The sequence below is a fragment of the Mizuhopecten yessoensis genome, unplaced genomic scaffold (assembly GCF_002113885.1).
Source record: "Mizuhopecten yessoensis strain PY_sf001 unplaced genomic scaffold, ASM211388v2 scaffold717, whole genome shotgun sequence".
Classification (NCBI taxonomy): Eukaryota; Metazoa; Mollusca; class Bivalvia; order Pectinida; family Pectinidae; genus Mizuhopecten; species Mizuhopecten yessoensis.
Window position 1 is genome coordinate 304700 of NW_018403686.1, and position 17886 is coordinate 322585.

General features: G+C 36.3%; 1 protein-coding gene across 2 annotated transcripts in view; it reads right to left on the minus strand.

Annotated features, from left to right (window-relative positions):
• Window positions 1-17886, minus strand: part of LOC110452027 (C1q-related factor-like) — a 54156-nt gene that overhangs the window by 15001 nt on the left and 21269 nt on the right. For both annotated transcript variants that reach the window (XM_021500292.1, XM_021500300.1), the window contains exon 2: window positions 6358-6626. In XM_021500292.1, coding sequence (XP_021355967.1) covers window positions 6358-6622 — 265 coding nt within the window. In that variant the 5' untranslated portion in view covers window positions 6623-6626. The remainder of the gene's footprint in view (window positions 1-6357; window positions 6627-17886) is intronic.

Here is a 17886-nt window from a genome sequence, read left to right on the forward strand (position 1 = left end):
ATGGGATCACACGATTGCCTTTGCCATATGATGGTCGTGTCCACTGATGATGGGATCACACGATTGCCTTTGCCATATGATGGTCGTGTCCACTGATGATGGGATCACACGATTGCCTTTGCCATATGATGGTCGTGTCCACTGATGATGGGATCACACGATTGCCTTTGCCATATGATGGTCGTGTCCACTGATGATGGGATCACACGATTGCCTTTGCCATATGATGGTCGTGTCCACTGATGATGGGATCACACGATTGCCTTTGCCATATGATGGTCGTGTCCACTGATGATGGGATCACACGATTGCCTTTGCCATATGATGGTCGTGTCCACTGATGATGGGATCACACGATTGCCTTTGCCATATGATGGTCGTGTCCACTGATGATGGGATCACACGATTGCCTTTGCCATATGATGGTCGTGTCCACTGATGATGGGATCACACGATTGCCTTTGCCATATGATGGTCGTGTCCACTGATGATGGGATCACACGATTGCCTTTGCCATATGATGGTCGTGTCCACTGATGATGGGATCACACGATTGCCTTTGCCATATGATGGTCGTGTCCACTGATGATGGGATCACACGATTGCCTTTGCCATATGATGGTCGTGTCCACTGATGATGGGATCACACGATTGCCTTTGCCATATGATGGTCGTGTCCACTGATGATGGGATCACACGATTGCCTTTGCCATATGATGGTCGTGTCCACTGATGATGGGATCACACGATTGCCTTTGCCATATGATGGTCGTGTCCACTGATGATGGGATCACACGATTGCCTTTGCCATATGATGGTCGTGTCCACTGATGATGGGATCACACGATTGCCTTTGCCATATGATGGTCGTGTCCACTGATGATGGGATCACACGATTGCCTTTGCCATATGATGGTCGTGTCCACTGATGATGGGATCACACGATTGCCTTTGCCATATGATGGTCGTGTCCACTGATGATGGGATCACACGATTGCCTTTGCCATATGATGGTCGTGTCCACTGATGATGGGATCACACGATTGCCTTTGCCATATGATGGCCGTGTCCACTGATGATGGGATCACACGATTGCCTTTGCCATATGATGGATGTGTCCTCTGGTGATTTGGCCATACTAGGGCCGATTTAACGAATCGACACACACTGAACTGTGACAACTGAGACTTGGGGGAATGACACATCACTCGGCCATGTTACAACAACGTGTTAACCAGATGTGGCTCACCAAACGACACCTATTCGGAAGACCAGTATAAAGAATGTCAATCGCAAGTGTTACTATGGAGGCAACATGTAAAGTGTGTCATCTATGGTGTTTCCAATAAGTGGATTCATAAGAAATCCCTCGCTTGTTCAGGGCAGTGCACATACTACTTGCTCCATAAAACATACAGTAGTTTACTGCAGCCCTATACATGTCTATGTAAATTTATACTCTTCTTTAAAGGCACATCCATGCTGTATAAATCATGAATAACAAATTATGGTGTGATATTGCAATTCTAATACGCAACAATAGATCGCTGAGTGTGATATGATAGGTCAGTACTGATGTGGAATAATTGGCAAGACAAAATGTAACCAACGTGGCGTGCTGGTTATGGAACTGGTTCTAATTCCGGCGTTTGTATCAAATTTTGTCAGACCTCAATACGGGGTCTTTAAATAATCAAAGGTATTGTTGAGGTAAGGTCACCATTAATTCCACGTCAAATTGAGTGTTATATGTTTGTTTGCTAAATAATATAAAGAATATTGCAAATATTCGTTAAATCGCTTCTTTTTATAAAACAAAGTTAATGGAAGCCATTGCATCAAAGGTCGAATCAATTTCACTAGATGGCGGTCAATCATAGACAGTAATTGAACACACAACATGTGTATGTCATCTATGTACTAGCCACTTAAATCGACGGATACCTAAATATAGGGCTTGACTCGTAAACATGACTTGATTATGGCATAGATCAAAGGAAAAGTGTAGATTGTTTCCTTATCTTGGTGAAGAACACCGTTGTAATCATCACTTCGATAGACCAGACGAAAACTCAATAGACCATGCAAATGTAATCGAATTGACGAAATAAATCTCTAACACCATATATTCTGGAAAACTAGAAAGACATACTACTTTGGAGTAGCTCAGTATGGTGATCAAATAAAATAGGGCCGCACACAACACAACCGTCCTCCCATTACACTGATTCCCGCTCGGCGTCAGAATAGTGGCTGGCTATAGGGAGTGTAACCACTAACGAACACTTGATTAACAGAGCAAGACGAACAACATATACTATCTTAATTACGAATGTAAATTTCATTTCCTCTGTTTAATTGTTAAATCGATGACGAGAATAAGGAATCAATTAGCCAGAGAAAAACGGCCAGGTATTGTTATCTTAACCGCTTAGCTTTAGATCTTATCACAAACTTGTTTTTTCTCAAGCCGTGAATAATTTTATTCAGTATGATTTGGAAGAACACAAGATGATTAAATAAGACAGTAAATATTAACCTGAAGAGTTTCTCACATACACTGCAGAATTACATTGACTTTGGACACAAATACCATACAATATAGATATTATCCGAATAAAGCAGCTTTATGTTTTAATCAAAGTATGGTATTCCGTAACAAGAACGTATGATAGCACTGGCAGTGTTGCCTCAGTTAGGTATCGTTCATTACTAGCTAAAGTAAGCCGAACTTCATTTCTTTCGATCACGCAAAGAGGGAAATCATATATAAGTATATTAATGTAGCTAAAACATGTAATATCTGTCTATAGCTACCACTTATATATAGTTAACACCTAAACAGAACAACCGTTATTTGTCAAAAGTTACCAGCTGGAAGAAGGTATTTGACTATATCGAATACCTGTCTATACTAACTGTCTATAGCTACCACCCGTCTGAAGATACAACCTGCCTATAGCTTCTATAGCTTTTACTTGTTTAATGGTACTACCTGTCTATAGCTTCTACTTGTTTAATGGTACTACCTGTCTAAAACTTCTATTTGTTTAATGGTACCACCTGTCTAAAGCTTCTACTTGTTTAATGGTACTACCTGTCTGTAGCTACTATTTGTTAAATGGTACCACCTGTCTGTAGCTACTATTTGTTTAATGGCACCACCTGTCTAAAGCTTCTACTTGTTTAATGGCACCACATGTCTATAGCTTCTATTTGTTTTATGGTACTACCTGTTTAAAGTTTCTTTTTGTTAAATGGTACTATCCCTCTAAAGCTTTTATTTGTGTAATGGTACTACCTGTAAATAGCTTCTACTTGATTAATGACACCACTTGTCTATAGTTTCTACTTGTTTAATGGTACTACCTGTCTGTAGCTACTATTTGTTTAATGGAACCACCTGTCTATAGCTTCTATTTGTTTAATGATACCACCTGTCTATAGCTTCTACTTGTTTAATGGTACTACCTGTCTATAGTTTCTATTTGGTTAATGGTACTACCTGTCTGTAGCTACTATTTGTTTAATGGTATCACCTGTCTATAGCTTCTACTTGTTTAATGGTACTACCTATCTATAGCTATTATTTGTTTAATGGTACCACCTGTCCATAGCTTCTACTTGTTTAATGGTACTACCTTTCTATATCATCTACTTGTTTAATGACACCACCTGTCTATAGCTTCTATTTGTTTAATGGTACCACCTGTCTATAGCTTCTACTTGTTTAATGGTACTACCTTTCTATATCATCTACTTGTTTAATGACACCACCTGTCTATAGCTTTCACTTGTTTAGTGATACATCCTGTCTATAACCTCTACTTATTTAATGGCATCAACTGTCTATAGCTTTTACTTGTTTAATGGTGCCACATGTCTAAAGCTTCTACTTGTTTAATGGCACCAACTCACTACTACAGTTACCACATGTCTAAAGTAAGCAGACTGTCTTTTGAGACAATATATCTACTAAGGCCTTTGTTCTCGTGGTTGGGTGTGTACTCAATAAAATTGTTTCGGATTTTCTGATATTTCAGCATATCTCATTTTCAAAATCCATACTTTGGTAAAAATATAAAATTGCACACTTTAGTGTTTATTTTAATTTTAACATCGAACTGTTGAAAAATAGCATAATGCTGAAAAATCTAGCTCTTACTGGTTGCTGTTTTGTTTTCTAAATAAGATTGATTCTGCTAAGTACCTTGTTATATATATTATAATTTCTAAAATAAATCTTGCTTTGTTTTACAAATCCTGCACCACAGATGATTGCATGATAAAGGTTTGAAGTACAAAACCTTCCACAATACTGTGAAGACCATGAACAGCCTAAGATGCTGATACATGTCTACGGCAGACATCCACTGCTACTTCAAACAATGGAAAATGATCGTTAAAAAAGCAAGCGAACATAAAACACAGGATTTTACACACCGAAATTTTAAGACTGGTTAAAAATCAAATCAAATGATTTCAAATGTACAGTATATCACAAGTTGTGAATATCAATCCCGAGTTGAATATAAGTCAAAAGACCTCTGAGTCATGTGACTATTAGCGCATCGTATTCAAGTCCTGAAGTGTAATCACGTTAGAAGTGATCAAGTCCCAGCGTAGTCAGGACGAAAGCTCTTCGGTAAGCTTAAGTAATAGCTGTGAGAAATAGTTTAACCAACTTCATCAAAGGTTTCTATTTTTGTCACGTATCACAAGATTTCGAATATTTAATAACACGATTTAGTAAACAAGTCAAATAAAACATTTTGTTTAAATAATGCAATATTTGACTGGCTATAAATAAAATGATGTTAAGATAACAAACGGATATTATAAAGAGTGTTTTTTTTATCTTCATAGTTAAACTTTCATCTTATAATACCGATACCTTTTATCATGTAATAATTTTCCTTAAAGTTCCTCAATGTTGCTACTATAGCCCTAAGGGAGCTCAAGTGTTGTGAATGTTGAAGTGCATGCACGTCAATGTTAGTCTTGCTTTCCATACATAAAGTAAGTCGAGCAGAGAGCTTCTAAGTAAATATGCGACGAGAAATTATTCGCCCATCTTCCAATTCAACGCGTCACCGCTAGTTCTTTAGATTAACGATATTGATGATTCTGTGACGTGGTACAAATCCTTTATAATATCAAATATAGTGTCATTGATTTAGACGGAGAAGTGCTTTATAGAGTATTTCCATTCCTTCATCATGTGTGATAATTACCCTAAGATCCACAATAATCAGCTAGTCAATCACGAGTGGTTCCTAGCGTCTCATGTTTCGATTGTTGATAATGGAAGAACAATTTATATACTGATTATTAACGCCTCTAGATACAAACTTGCCTCAGCATCTCGCAAAGAAAGTGTACCTTTTCACAAAAAATGTATGGATTATTCAGGTGATGTATTTGGCTAACCTAAACAGTTAAATCAGGTCGCCAGTTCTAGAGAATAGTCAATTAGTACACGTTGTTGACCCTTTGATATACATTAGAGATTCTACGTGGTTATTTCCTGAAAGTTTGATCCTGAGATAATACCCGCTATAATTTTTCATTTGCAGTGACAGAAAGCACTTTAAGCCGATGTATCTTCAAAGGTAAGCACTTATCTGTGACAAACAATCGTTTGTTCATGTCCTTCTCGTTGAAATAAATTACACTCATCAAGCTAATTGTATTCGATTTCACTAAATTTGCCAAACCGCGTACTTTGTCAATCGAACAAAAACAAGCGCTTACCTGTTCTTACCTGTCTCAATAGGGAAGTCAGCAGGATTATAGATACTTTCTAATGAGACACAAAACAGTCAATTAATTAAAGTGCAGTGCTTTGAACGTAGTGTTGTACAGACAGTGATATCAATATTGGGATTTACACGTGTTACTAGCATGCAGGTGTCTCTGTCACATCGTTCACGTGTAATTTGATTATCGCAAGATTTTATGATTACGAGGCAATATGAGATGTACACGCGGCATTTTGTTTTCACATTAGAAATACTTCAATATAATCTTCTATTAATGTGAAAACATGTACTGGAAAGATGCCTATCGACACTGTACATGGTTGTTGATGAAAATTATTTCTTTTTAGCAGTAGGCAGGCTTTTTCCGAACGCTACTGTTTTGAAAACAAAGATCAGCCATTTAAATTACTATACTTCAGAAAACAATAAATAATTAAAGTATTGTTTCTTGAATAATTACTAGCTGATGCTGATGAAAAAAACCTGTCCATCACTCCATGCAAATTGCACAACAGAAAACATGTCTTGAATGACAGTCAGTTATTAGTGTTTGCATGCACTTGAAAGGGGGACAAATATTGGTTTATTTACTCACCATCCTTCCCAGGTATCCCATGTATTCCTGGAGTGCCGGGTTCTCCTTTTTCTCCCTGGATACCTTGGGGCCCCCTTGGCCCCCTTATTGGAAGTTTGACAGGTATATTAGAATTTTTACACGATACTTGTAACTGACATGTCCCCTCTTCTACGTCATCCGGATCAAACCGTTCTCTAAGCCCCTTCCGGTTGCGCAGTCGTCTCTTATTTCCCGTAACAGTTAATAGTAGTAATGAAATGGTTACGTACTGAATATACTGCATGGTTCTGCAAGATAAGGAAAGACATATGAACATTAATATTACCATTATCAATTTCTTAAGTCAATTATAATGTCATTCATATTCGTTTATCCATGCACGCAGAAGGTCGACTGTTTCCTCTTATTTTATGTATAAAAGATCTCACATGAGTTTCCATATTATGAGATTTATGAAACGCGTCTAAGAAGTTTTCTGTTTGGCGAGCTAAAATGAAATATTCGCTCTGAGTTTCATATATTTCATATGAAATGAAAACGGGTATAAGATCATTTTTATCACATACTCGCGATTGTTGGCATTTATCGCGTAAAACGACAATTTGTATGCAACCCTGAAATGTAAAAAGCCGCCGTTTTGACTCCAGTGCGTAAGTATGTCATGTCATGTACTTGTCGTATGCGAAACGTCATAATTGAAACAATTGAAACTTACAACCAATCACAGGCCTGATAGGTCATATTACATGGGTTAATACGCAAACAATATGATAGTGGTATATTCACTGGATAACACAGTACATTATGTGTTAAAATATAATCTTAGTTATCCGTCATTTTAGTTTAGCAGGATAAGGCTGAGTAAGCGAATACCCTCTGATATTCAGAGTGCTCCTACAATTGTTAGTTTATGTATAATTTAAAATTGTGACGGAATACATGTTTAAGTGAAACAATTAACACTTCTGATGTCGTTACAACTGTATGTACATTTATTATATATATATATGCGTAAAGGGAAACAAATTCTGTAAAAAAGGCTAACAGTGATCCAATCTTATTCATCATGTTACTCTACGAAAACACAATTACAGAAATACTGAAAAGGAATCAACTATTTAAATTTAATATGTAAATGCAGAAACGTTTTACTACACCTCAGTATCGTCAATGAAGGTCTCGTCAGCGGTACTAATGTCAAAACAATGAACTGAACCGAATAATGTGGCGTACAGGGAAAACGGTCTATAAATAATCCATTTTACAATTTTTAACTACAGCAAATAGTCTATCTCTAAACTTCTATTTCAAGTTAACAGTGTTAGAATAAATTCTCCCTATAAGGTAACATCCATCCTCGGAGTTAGAGAGTCCATCAGCAGGATCAACAACCGTGTCGCGTATGGCAAATACAGCGAAAAAAAGAACAGGGTTTATTATCAACCCTTGATAAGGTACCAAATGTATAATAATAATACAGCAGAACATATGTTTCTAAACAGGTATTTCATGTAACCCCGTCAGAAAATATTCCCTGCTACAAGGCTACGGCATAACCCGGGGTGTGATAGTCCACCAGCACAGTCAGTGTTGGGTAAAACATTTGCTAGGATTACAAAGTAAGGAAGCAGTCATTTAAAATTTAGTTTGTCAACGCAGGAGCCAATACCAAGTAAACATTCGTTCACATGAAGGTCGTTCTTGGTACTGTAGGGCAAAAGGAAAAGATTATAACGAAATGAGCTTAAAGGTCTTAAGCACTATTTATAATGTTCGAAATTTTTCATTTCTTGACTACGGTCTACCTCGGGGTCTGAAAATCTACATTTCTTACCACTTAGATCACACCTCGGGTAACAGGCATCACTCTCTACAAGGGATCTAACCTCATTCATCCCCTATACATGGATCTAACCACAGACATTACTCTCTACCAGGGAATCCATCCCAATTAACACATTTTACCAGGGATCCCACTTCACGTACCACTCTCTACAATGGAGCCTGTCTTAGCTACATGTACCACCTTCTACAAGGGATCCAACATTAGTGTATTAACCGCCCTCTACAATGGAGCCTGTCTTAGCTACATGTACCACCTTCTTCAAGGGATCCAACATTAGTGTATTTTCACCATCCTCTACAATGAAGCCTATCTTAGCTACATGTACCACCTTCTTCAAGGGATCCAACATTAGTTTATCCACCGCCCTCTACAATGGAGCCTGTCTTAGCTACATGTACCACCTTCTTCAAGGGATCCAACATTAGTGTATTCACCATCCTCTACAATGGAGCATGTCTTAGCTACATGTACCACCTTCTACAAGGGATCCGACATTAGTTTATTTACCACTTTCTACATGGGATCCCACCTCATTTACCATTCCGCTTCAGTCATCATTCTCTACAAGGGATCCACGTTTGTCCCCTTTCCCTACAACTGAGCCCACCATTGTAAACTCATACGATAATGTGATAGAACATAGATAGCTTTATTCAAGTGTATATGTTTGGGTCTTTTTCGGTTCACTTTATATTTTCCGTTTTAAAATTTATCGCGCATCAAACATTGATTATACATTTTCACTTTGAGTCCATCTTTTAAATGGAATAAAAGAAGTCATTTTCAGTATTCAATTAAAGATAAACCGTTATAAATTCAAAAACAACTAAAATTTACTTTCAAAAACTTAATCCTATTATAGTGGAACTGACACCTAAAATTCCGCGATGCAGATTACAAGGTTTTTACACGAGTTATTGTGAAACATAAAGCAAAAGATGTTTAGCAGATCCGTATTTAAAGTACCGCTTAAGTTGAAATCATTTGAGCATTAAATGCCACTCTTGCATTTCATGACCATGAATAAAACAACACAACACAGCAAAGAGCATCATTGTTTACTCCGCTGTCTTAGCTACGCTGGGAAATCGGAGGTTTGGAATAAGATTAAGGCTTTTAGAGCCACCGTAAATAACAGTTCTAACGCAATCATTTAAAAATAAGACGGACACGACGTTTTGGCACGTCACCAAGCCGGACGAGACTGACAAAGGGAGACAAGCAACCGCATGCCCTATTTGTTCTCTCTCTTTCTAGGTCGAATAGCTTAATGATTTGTTTTTTCATTCTGAGAATTAAATATTCCGACTGATGGGTATGATTGTAACGCCACTACGACAAATAAGTCCTGCAAAGTCAAACGTTAATAAATTGAGTAAATGTATCAGTTAATATATTTAATATTTAGTATTTAGTTTTATAATCTATGAAGAAAAAGCAATCGTGAAGATCAAAAAGGAAACGCTGAAAGGTTATAATAACGGGAGTACATTTATCTGTCTTGTTTTCTTTTCGTAGTGTATAAACACAAGGTATGTCATGTTGCCGGTTCCGAACCAGTACATGTCACGAGTACAGGGCTTGCACGCGTAAGAGATGAATATCTTGCACGCAGGTGTCGTTAAATCCGTAAACAGGTCGACACGGCGTAACATAAAAAGACATTACATGATATGTCTCTCAGAAGTCAAAAATCAAATCGGTATCAATCAGTAAAAAATATTTAATAACAAATATTTTAGACACCGCCAGGAAAAAATATATCCATAATTTCTCCATACCCGCTATTGGGTCCATCTTTCCATTATCATTCCTTTTTCTATAATATCATAATATGAAATAACCATAGGCGGAGTGATCTCACTCTGTCTTTGTTTTCTTCTGTGTTACGAGAGAAATAAAATAACCAACTGGTACTGATCGATTGCGATTTATGTACATTTTCCTGAGTTTATGATAAAACGGATATCTGTAAAATAGAAAAGCTAATGATTTACATTATTCTGTCTTCTTTCCTCACTTTATCACACAGTACAAATTGTTGTACGGTAAATGGATATTGCTATCGAGCACCAGACAATCCCTATTTTCGAAATAAATTAAGCAAACTTAATTATTCAATTAGGAAATGAGGGAAACCGAACACATAATAGATTTATAGATTATCCGATAAGTGTACATTTCATATATCTTTTTCTAGAATTAGTTGATAATGATTTATGTATAAAAGGAACTTAATCAATCTGTATCAAAACAGCATAAGCAAGTCGCAGAGTCATTATACTGTTATGAAGAGAGCCTCTTGAGGATTTTGTGGATTTTGTGATAATGACAAGAGTGATTATACGTTTAATGTAAAAGTGACAAATACGGCGTTTCCTTAGCAATGCGCCAACCTGACATCTGTTATAAACATCAACAAAAGGATATGAGTGCATTCATTTTTGGAATCTGATATCCAGACCAGCTTTAAAAAAGATAAACATAACGACATCATCCATTCGCAAGTATACAGTCAGAGCACAAAGGCAATACAAAAGGACAACAATTGGACAAAAGGCGAAAACATAACAGCAGTGAGACTTGATAAACTCCACTTGATCATGGATCTAACAAATGTCAAGAGAAGAATGTTGGTCACAAAGTATCCAGACAACGTACAATAGGTGTTGGTAATGATAGAAACTGAAATATCAAGGATTGAAATTAGGTCATGATCACTGTCAATAGCCTCAGCGTAGATTTACGCTACTCGGGTAGGAACCATGTGTACGTAGATTATTGTTATCATCTGTCCAGGAAAAATCCTAACATAGACTAAGTTACATTACAACTAACTACAGAATGTCTTGCCTTTCAAAGTCGCCTACAAGCAAATATTTTGCTTTCTAAAGAATTGGAAACCGCCTGTACTTTTGCCGTTGAAGCTATACGTTTGACATACAATGCACGTTGATGTAAGTACTTTCAAAGCCAATCTGAGAAAATGTCCTTTGGTAACCTGAATTTTGATAGAAGAGAAACAACATCAATATGAAGAAGTAAAGTTGTCCGTAAAGACAATAAATACATCCACTTAACACATGTAGAAAGACGCATCAGATATAGCCTTAAAATCTTAAATGTTATAGATGGTTGTCCCTTATCGGAAGTACAGAGGAACAGGATTCTACTGTGTATATATCTTGCCATCAACAACTGGCTGATATATAGAGCTATTGATACGCTAAGTGTATTTAAGAAGTCCAATATTCGGCGTATTATCGGAACCAGCTCTTTGCCATTCTCTGAACGGATGGAAAACCTAGGGGTTCCATAGATATTCATTAATTTTCCAAGAAAACATCATGGGTGTAATTAGAAAAAAATAACTACGTCCATTGGAGCTGATGCGTGTTCCAGTTAAATTACAGATGATTTGTAATTATGACAAGAATTCTGCTATCATTGATCATGCTTAATTATCTCGTATTGGTGAGACACTGGCACGATGGTAATGAATTGATGCAGATTTTTCCTGAAGACACAATTAATATTGTTTACCCAATTTGTAATCTGACTATTAACTTAGCTTGATTCTTCTTCGAATTATAACATCAAGTTTCTTCGTGCATTTTAAATGGTATAATTTAGACATAAATTGCTATTTTGAATCTTTCCTTTTTTGTCTTTCGTCTTCCGCGAAATCCTTGTTAAATTGATTTTCAATATCCATGGTTATATTAATTATACAATATAACACTTGTAGTCAGAGACCACATGTGTATTTTTCTGGCGTTCTGTCGTTGTTAGCAAGGAAAGTACATTATATGATGCAAGTTTAACAATTTTCCTCTGAGGGCTGTGATCGCAAAAATTGAAGAGAAAGATAAAACCTGTAATTTTAAGCCAAAAAACCAAATATGAATCCAATACCAAATGATTTTATCTTGAATTACAAAATAACACCATAATGTTTGAAAATAATAAAACTACCATGACAAACAATCTTTGAAATCATAAAACAATTATCAACAACTTTCATTTCAGTGTACTATATGTTTGCCTATACAGTACAACTATAAAAACCAACAAACACGCCAGCTGTGATCTATATTTATGAGATCATTAGTTCGGAACGATGATCATGACGTCATTATCATTGTGATGTCATAATGTTAAGGTTTGAGCTAATTGGTCAACACGTGATGTCAGCAGTTCAATTCATTAAAAAGCGAAACCGATGGAATTTCTAAATTATAATCTCTTCATACTTTTCATCTTATAACTCTGAACAGAATGCAGTTTAATGCTTAATTATGAGCGTTATTGTTGTACTTTGTGCGATCGCTATTTATTACTGTTACTTCGTGTGTGTCACCTGCAGTTGTCTTTATTGGTCACAGTTTGATATAACCAACATGTGTTCTGTCACATATCATATTACAACAATTTCCCACACCAATGGTAGTGTCAGAAGCTGAATGTATTATCATAGTCACGTATGTAGCCTACAGGCAATTGGATGACATTATTATTCTACATCTTGTGTTCATTGTGTCGAAAGAAATTATACTGCAATTCACATGGAAAATGTCCAGATTATGGCCATTTGTCTGCATAACTGCAAGTGAATCTCTTGTTTAGCTGTTAGCGGAACAAACTGCCTGCTGACGGAGTATCGATATAATAGGATAATAGGAGACATTGGCATTAGGATACCATAGTGGATCGCTGTCTGTTTTGAAATCTGTTGTTCAAAACACGACGAACTCAATTAGAATATAATATGTATAACTTGAAACAGAAAAAGCAAGGAAAGTCTTTGAAGCAAACCACTAGCAAATTCATTTTCAATAAAAAGAAAAACATACTTAAGAAACGCTTACTAACCTGCATTATATGTGGTACCGTTATAATAATTTCCACAAAATCTAGAATTGTATGTGACCAGTGAACATACAGTTCGGTAACAATAGCAGACATTGAATGCAGTTAACAAAAACATAGTCTGGAAAACATTGTTAACCTAACAAAGCTCGAGTATCATGTATGGGAGTCCAGTAACGTTAGGCTGGTTGCTTTAGTGGTTCTTGATTTTTTGAAAATGATAGAAATAAGTTTTGCGATCAGAGCCCAGTTGTTCAAAATCTGTTTTGTCTTCTCAACATTGTAACAGAATGTTTAGCAAAATATCACAATGCAAACGATTTCTGTTAAGATAACTGCGCAGTTAACGTCTTCATAACCGTTGTGTTCATATCAATAACGACTACCAAACGTCATCAACATGCAATGTTTTCCTAAATGGGCAATAAGTGCACGTCATAAAACCTACCTCTGTTTCAAATAATCACATTTTCTGCATTATGTGATCGTCTGAGTCAATAGATGGTGGCATAGCGAAAATATCATTCCGAAAAAAAGATAATTTTAAACATGAATAGATCGACATATAAAGAAAATCATATATCAACTCAAAATCGTTGAAAATAGGGAAAAAAACGACCGACGAACAAATGAAAAATAGCGTAGACCTTTCGACAAGATAAAGATATGTTCCGAATGGGAAGACGACGACACCCCACTAAGAACTCCTATGCCGATTCGGTCATCTAACCTTCGATGGAAGGAACTGTACTCGGGGCGAGGTGTTCAGAATGGTCGACAACCGCCAGATAAACTGATTATTCACGTTCTCAAACCGGCGATGTTCATATAATAACAACAACAGGGAACACCAACGAGCATTATCATAACCGTCGATGTTCATATAATAACAACAACAGGGAGCACCAACGAGCATTATCAGAACCGTCGATGCTCATATAAAAACAACAACAGGGAACACCAACGAGCATTATCAGAACCGTCGGTGTCCATATAATAACAACAACAGGGAACACCAACGAGAATTATCAGAACCGTCGATGTCCATATAATAACAACACCAGGGAACACCAACGAGCATTATCAGAGCCGTCGATGTCCATATAATAACAACAACAGGGAACACCAACGAGCATTATCAGAACCGTCGATGTTCATATAAAACAATAAGCTTTGTCTTTATCAATGTGCATTTACCCAAACTCTATGCTGAAAGGTAGCCTACCGGAATTCGACATTAATAACAAAAAAGTTGTGATATTTGTAACGAGCCCATGGAGATCGAATAAGCTGTTACATGATAACCGGATATTGGGACAGCAGTGCCGCAACTGTCTAGAGAAGTAAAGCTCATGACAGGAAAATTGAAGCTCAGCAGAAAGCAGCCCATATCGCTCATGATCGAGGTAAGCGGCTGACGCAGACGAGTCTGTCGTGTCCTTTATTTCAAGTTTAAGGAAGTAACACTTCTTTAAATACTTATTTAAAAAACAACAATATATCTGAAAATAAAAAGGAAGGTTGTAACATTTACCTCTGCGGATAATGTCTTTGATAAATTCAGCCTCTTATGAAAACGACATCCAAGTAATTAGAAAGAGGAGCACAATAAGTCCCCTTGTGTCGGCCAACAGACTTGATATGTCACATTACGACTAGTATCGAAACGAAATTTAATCACATTTACGATGTTACCCTCAATCTTATCGTGTTTCTGTCGTGCTCCAAAATAGTTCACAGCCTTTTATTTGTAACAACGTTCGTCTTTTTTGGAAAAGAAAGCTTTCATAATTAGATTTCAGATAACTAAGGTGTTTCATTAGTTTGGCCTGATTCATGGTAGTGAACAAGATTGTAAAATCGAACGTTTAAATAAAAGACAAGGTTTTGAGAAAGGATACTCACGATGGATAAAGAGATGTTTTGAGTTCTTAAAATTCCATACTCTATCAACATAACTTCTAGAACATATCGAAGATGAGTTTCACATACTGATATGTGTGTCTTTGTATTTCTCAGAACCACTTTTAATGTAGAGGTGATATTTTAGAGATGTTTTATTGCCATTTTACTCCCATTTGAAATTAAATATGAAACTGGTTTCATTTCTTCCTTTCCTAGAGACAATTTATGCTATCCCAATTTTATACCTAGTTGGTGAATGCTATTCATTTCTTTAAAAATGTATTTTGTAATTAAAGTAGTGTAGTGCATGTTTTGTTCTTGAGAGGAAAATGTCATATTTATTTCAGGAACATTCTGTGATTTGTTGTTTGAACAAGGTCGTTGCTCGTTACCTTCAGTAAACACAGTGCGGGTTCCTGATGTCCTCAGTGGCTGACCAGTAGTTACATTCCAAACTATTGCATTTGACAACCCGTGATCAGATTTGCAAATGTAACATTACAGGAGTCTTTATCACCACCGACGGTTGATTAACTATAGTGGTATTGATTTTATGATAAAAATGATAGCTTTAAGTCCGTGTAATTTGTTTTCGTGTCGCTTTTGATTGGTTAGGTCCCTTCAGCGTTGCTTACTTGGCAGACACAAATGTCAAACCTTTAATGGAGAGTGCAGAAATCAAAATGATGTTCCAAGGTATTTTTCTTTTATCTTTAACATATCAATGAGCTGTGTTTATAAATTAATTTGGGTATTATATCATATTGTACTTTTATTCATAGTATTCAGTTTTAACAATGTTATTGTCAGATGTTTTGGTCATTAAAAAAAACAAAAATGAATTATAATAATAATTTGCAAACCAACCAATCATACGTTTTGGCTTCAATTAAATTCCGGTTTTATAAGCTCACCGTGAAACATACTATCGTCATTACAATTATAAACCACGGCGTCAACTAAAACTGTTTATCGTAGCATCACCTAAAACATTACAGTACAATATTACTACAAACAACTTGCTTAGCGCGCTTCATTGAACTTTGCTTATGAATGCCAACTGAAAGCAGTTCAATGCTTCAATCTTTACCACACCACACCAAAAAAAAGGATAAGAAAAAAACCGCACACAGCAAATGTGTCAAACAACAATTTGAGGATCAAGGTCTCTGGAATGGTATTCATTTCATGAAGCAACGCTCCTTGCGTTTACTTCTTTTACGTAGGTGACGAATTTTGCCTAAATTCACTGTCAAAGACAATCACCTCAACTTTTCCCTGTAGAACTGGAACTCATCTGACCTTGAAGCATTGGTCTAACATAATATCGTCGGATAATAAATCAAGTTATTTGAAGCAGAATCAGCGACAGCTGTATTTATTGGAAAAGCTGGTTTCCCTGGAGCGGTAATTTTTTTCAGTTTTATCCTAATGGTAAAGACCTTTCTTGTGTTATATTAAATGTAGGAAACCCGGTCGTACATTGCTAGTGTATCCATGTATTAGCTGTCTCATAGCTTTGTATGACCCGTTATCGAATTTACCCAAAATCTGTCAACAGGAATTCACAACAGAATTGCACATCATGCGGCGTAAATTGATCATCGAAAAGGTCCTGATATGTGTTGGAGCACAGCTTGATTGACTTCGTCGTTCCAATGATATTCTGAACGATTTGTAATAATAAGAATATCTTAGATCAACTGTCAGATATAAAGACCGGGGCCATTTATCGATATGTTCTGATTATGGTTAACATTACTATGCAAAGTATCACTGGTTTCATCACATCCTCCCGTCAAGTCGTTTCCGACCTAGTGACACCTCGGCATATCGACGGTTACTTATCCATCAACACGTACTTGTCACATGAAAGAGAATACAAATCGTTTAAAAACAGCGTCGTGTCGCAGCTTTTGCTCTTATGTTCAAGTAAAACTACTAACATTTTTTTTTCTTCATACAGGGATCGTTTAAGTGTCTGTTCTATATGTGATTACCACTAAAGCAGTACAGACTAGACAATTTGTTTTTAAGATACCTTTATCTGGTTGGTCCTGTAATAACAGCATTACGCATTTTATGAACAAAAATGGAAGTTCCGGGTTTTGTCATATCTAATTTTGGAAATTGTTTCAGGCATTCTTTGCATGTCATTGAATTCCGATTACCGTTGAAATATTCTGCCATCCAGGTCTAGGAAACATTGAAGTGATTGAAGTTGAGCAAGACGAATGATTGTTAACGGTATTGAGAATGGAACGTTTTCAAAATTTCAAATGTTAGTTTGAACAATGATTGCGATGTTCAAACGGTTCTTCATCGATTTCCACAATGTACTATTTATCTGATGCCGCGTAGTATAGACCTAGCCATGGTTTGTAAGTAAGCTATTAAAGGTTCAGATAGTTTATTAACAATAAACCGCTATAAGGACACTTTTTTGGAATGCATGATAGTTCAGGTAATCTGCATCAGAGTCCTTAATGTTGGTGTTATTTTCTCGTAACGACGAAATATTTTTTCTCTTTATACATATAAGGTTTTGTGCTTAAATTTTGTATGCGTGATGTTTATGATTAACGAAAGAAATGAAACTGAATATTAAATGCTTGTTCAAATATAATTAAATAGTGATAGCGATGTATGATTATTGGTGATTGAATTTCATCGTAAACGTATAAGTTTTCTCGTGAAACAAAGTGATTTACACTATAGAGTATTTATCTTTTTCCACACATGCCGTTGTATCAAGAAAGGTATTTAGTAATCCTTATGGGGCGTTACCTGTCAATGTTATGACATTGAGATGCGTGGATGTGTCTTTCCTGCCAAAGTGATGTTTACACTGACGAAGTGCCAAAGCATTCTTCAGTTGTTCATTTCAGCTAATTAATGACACGCAATTATCACCAATGAAATAAGCG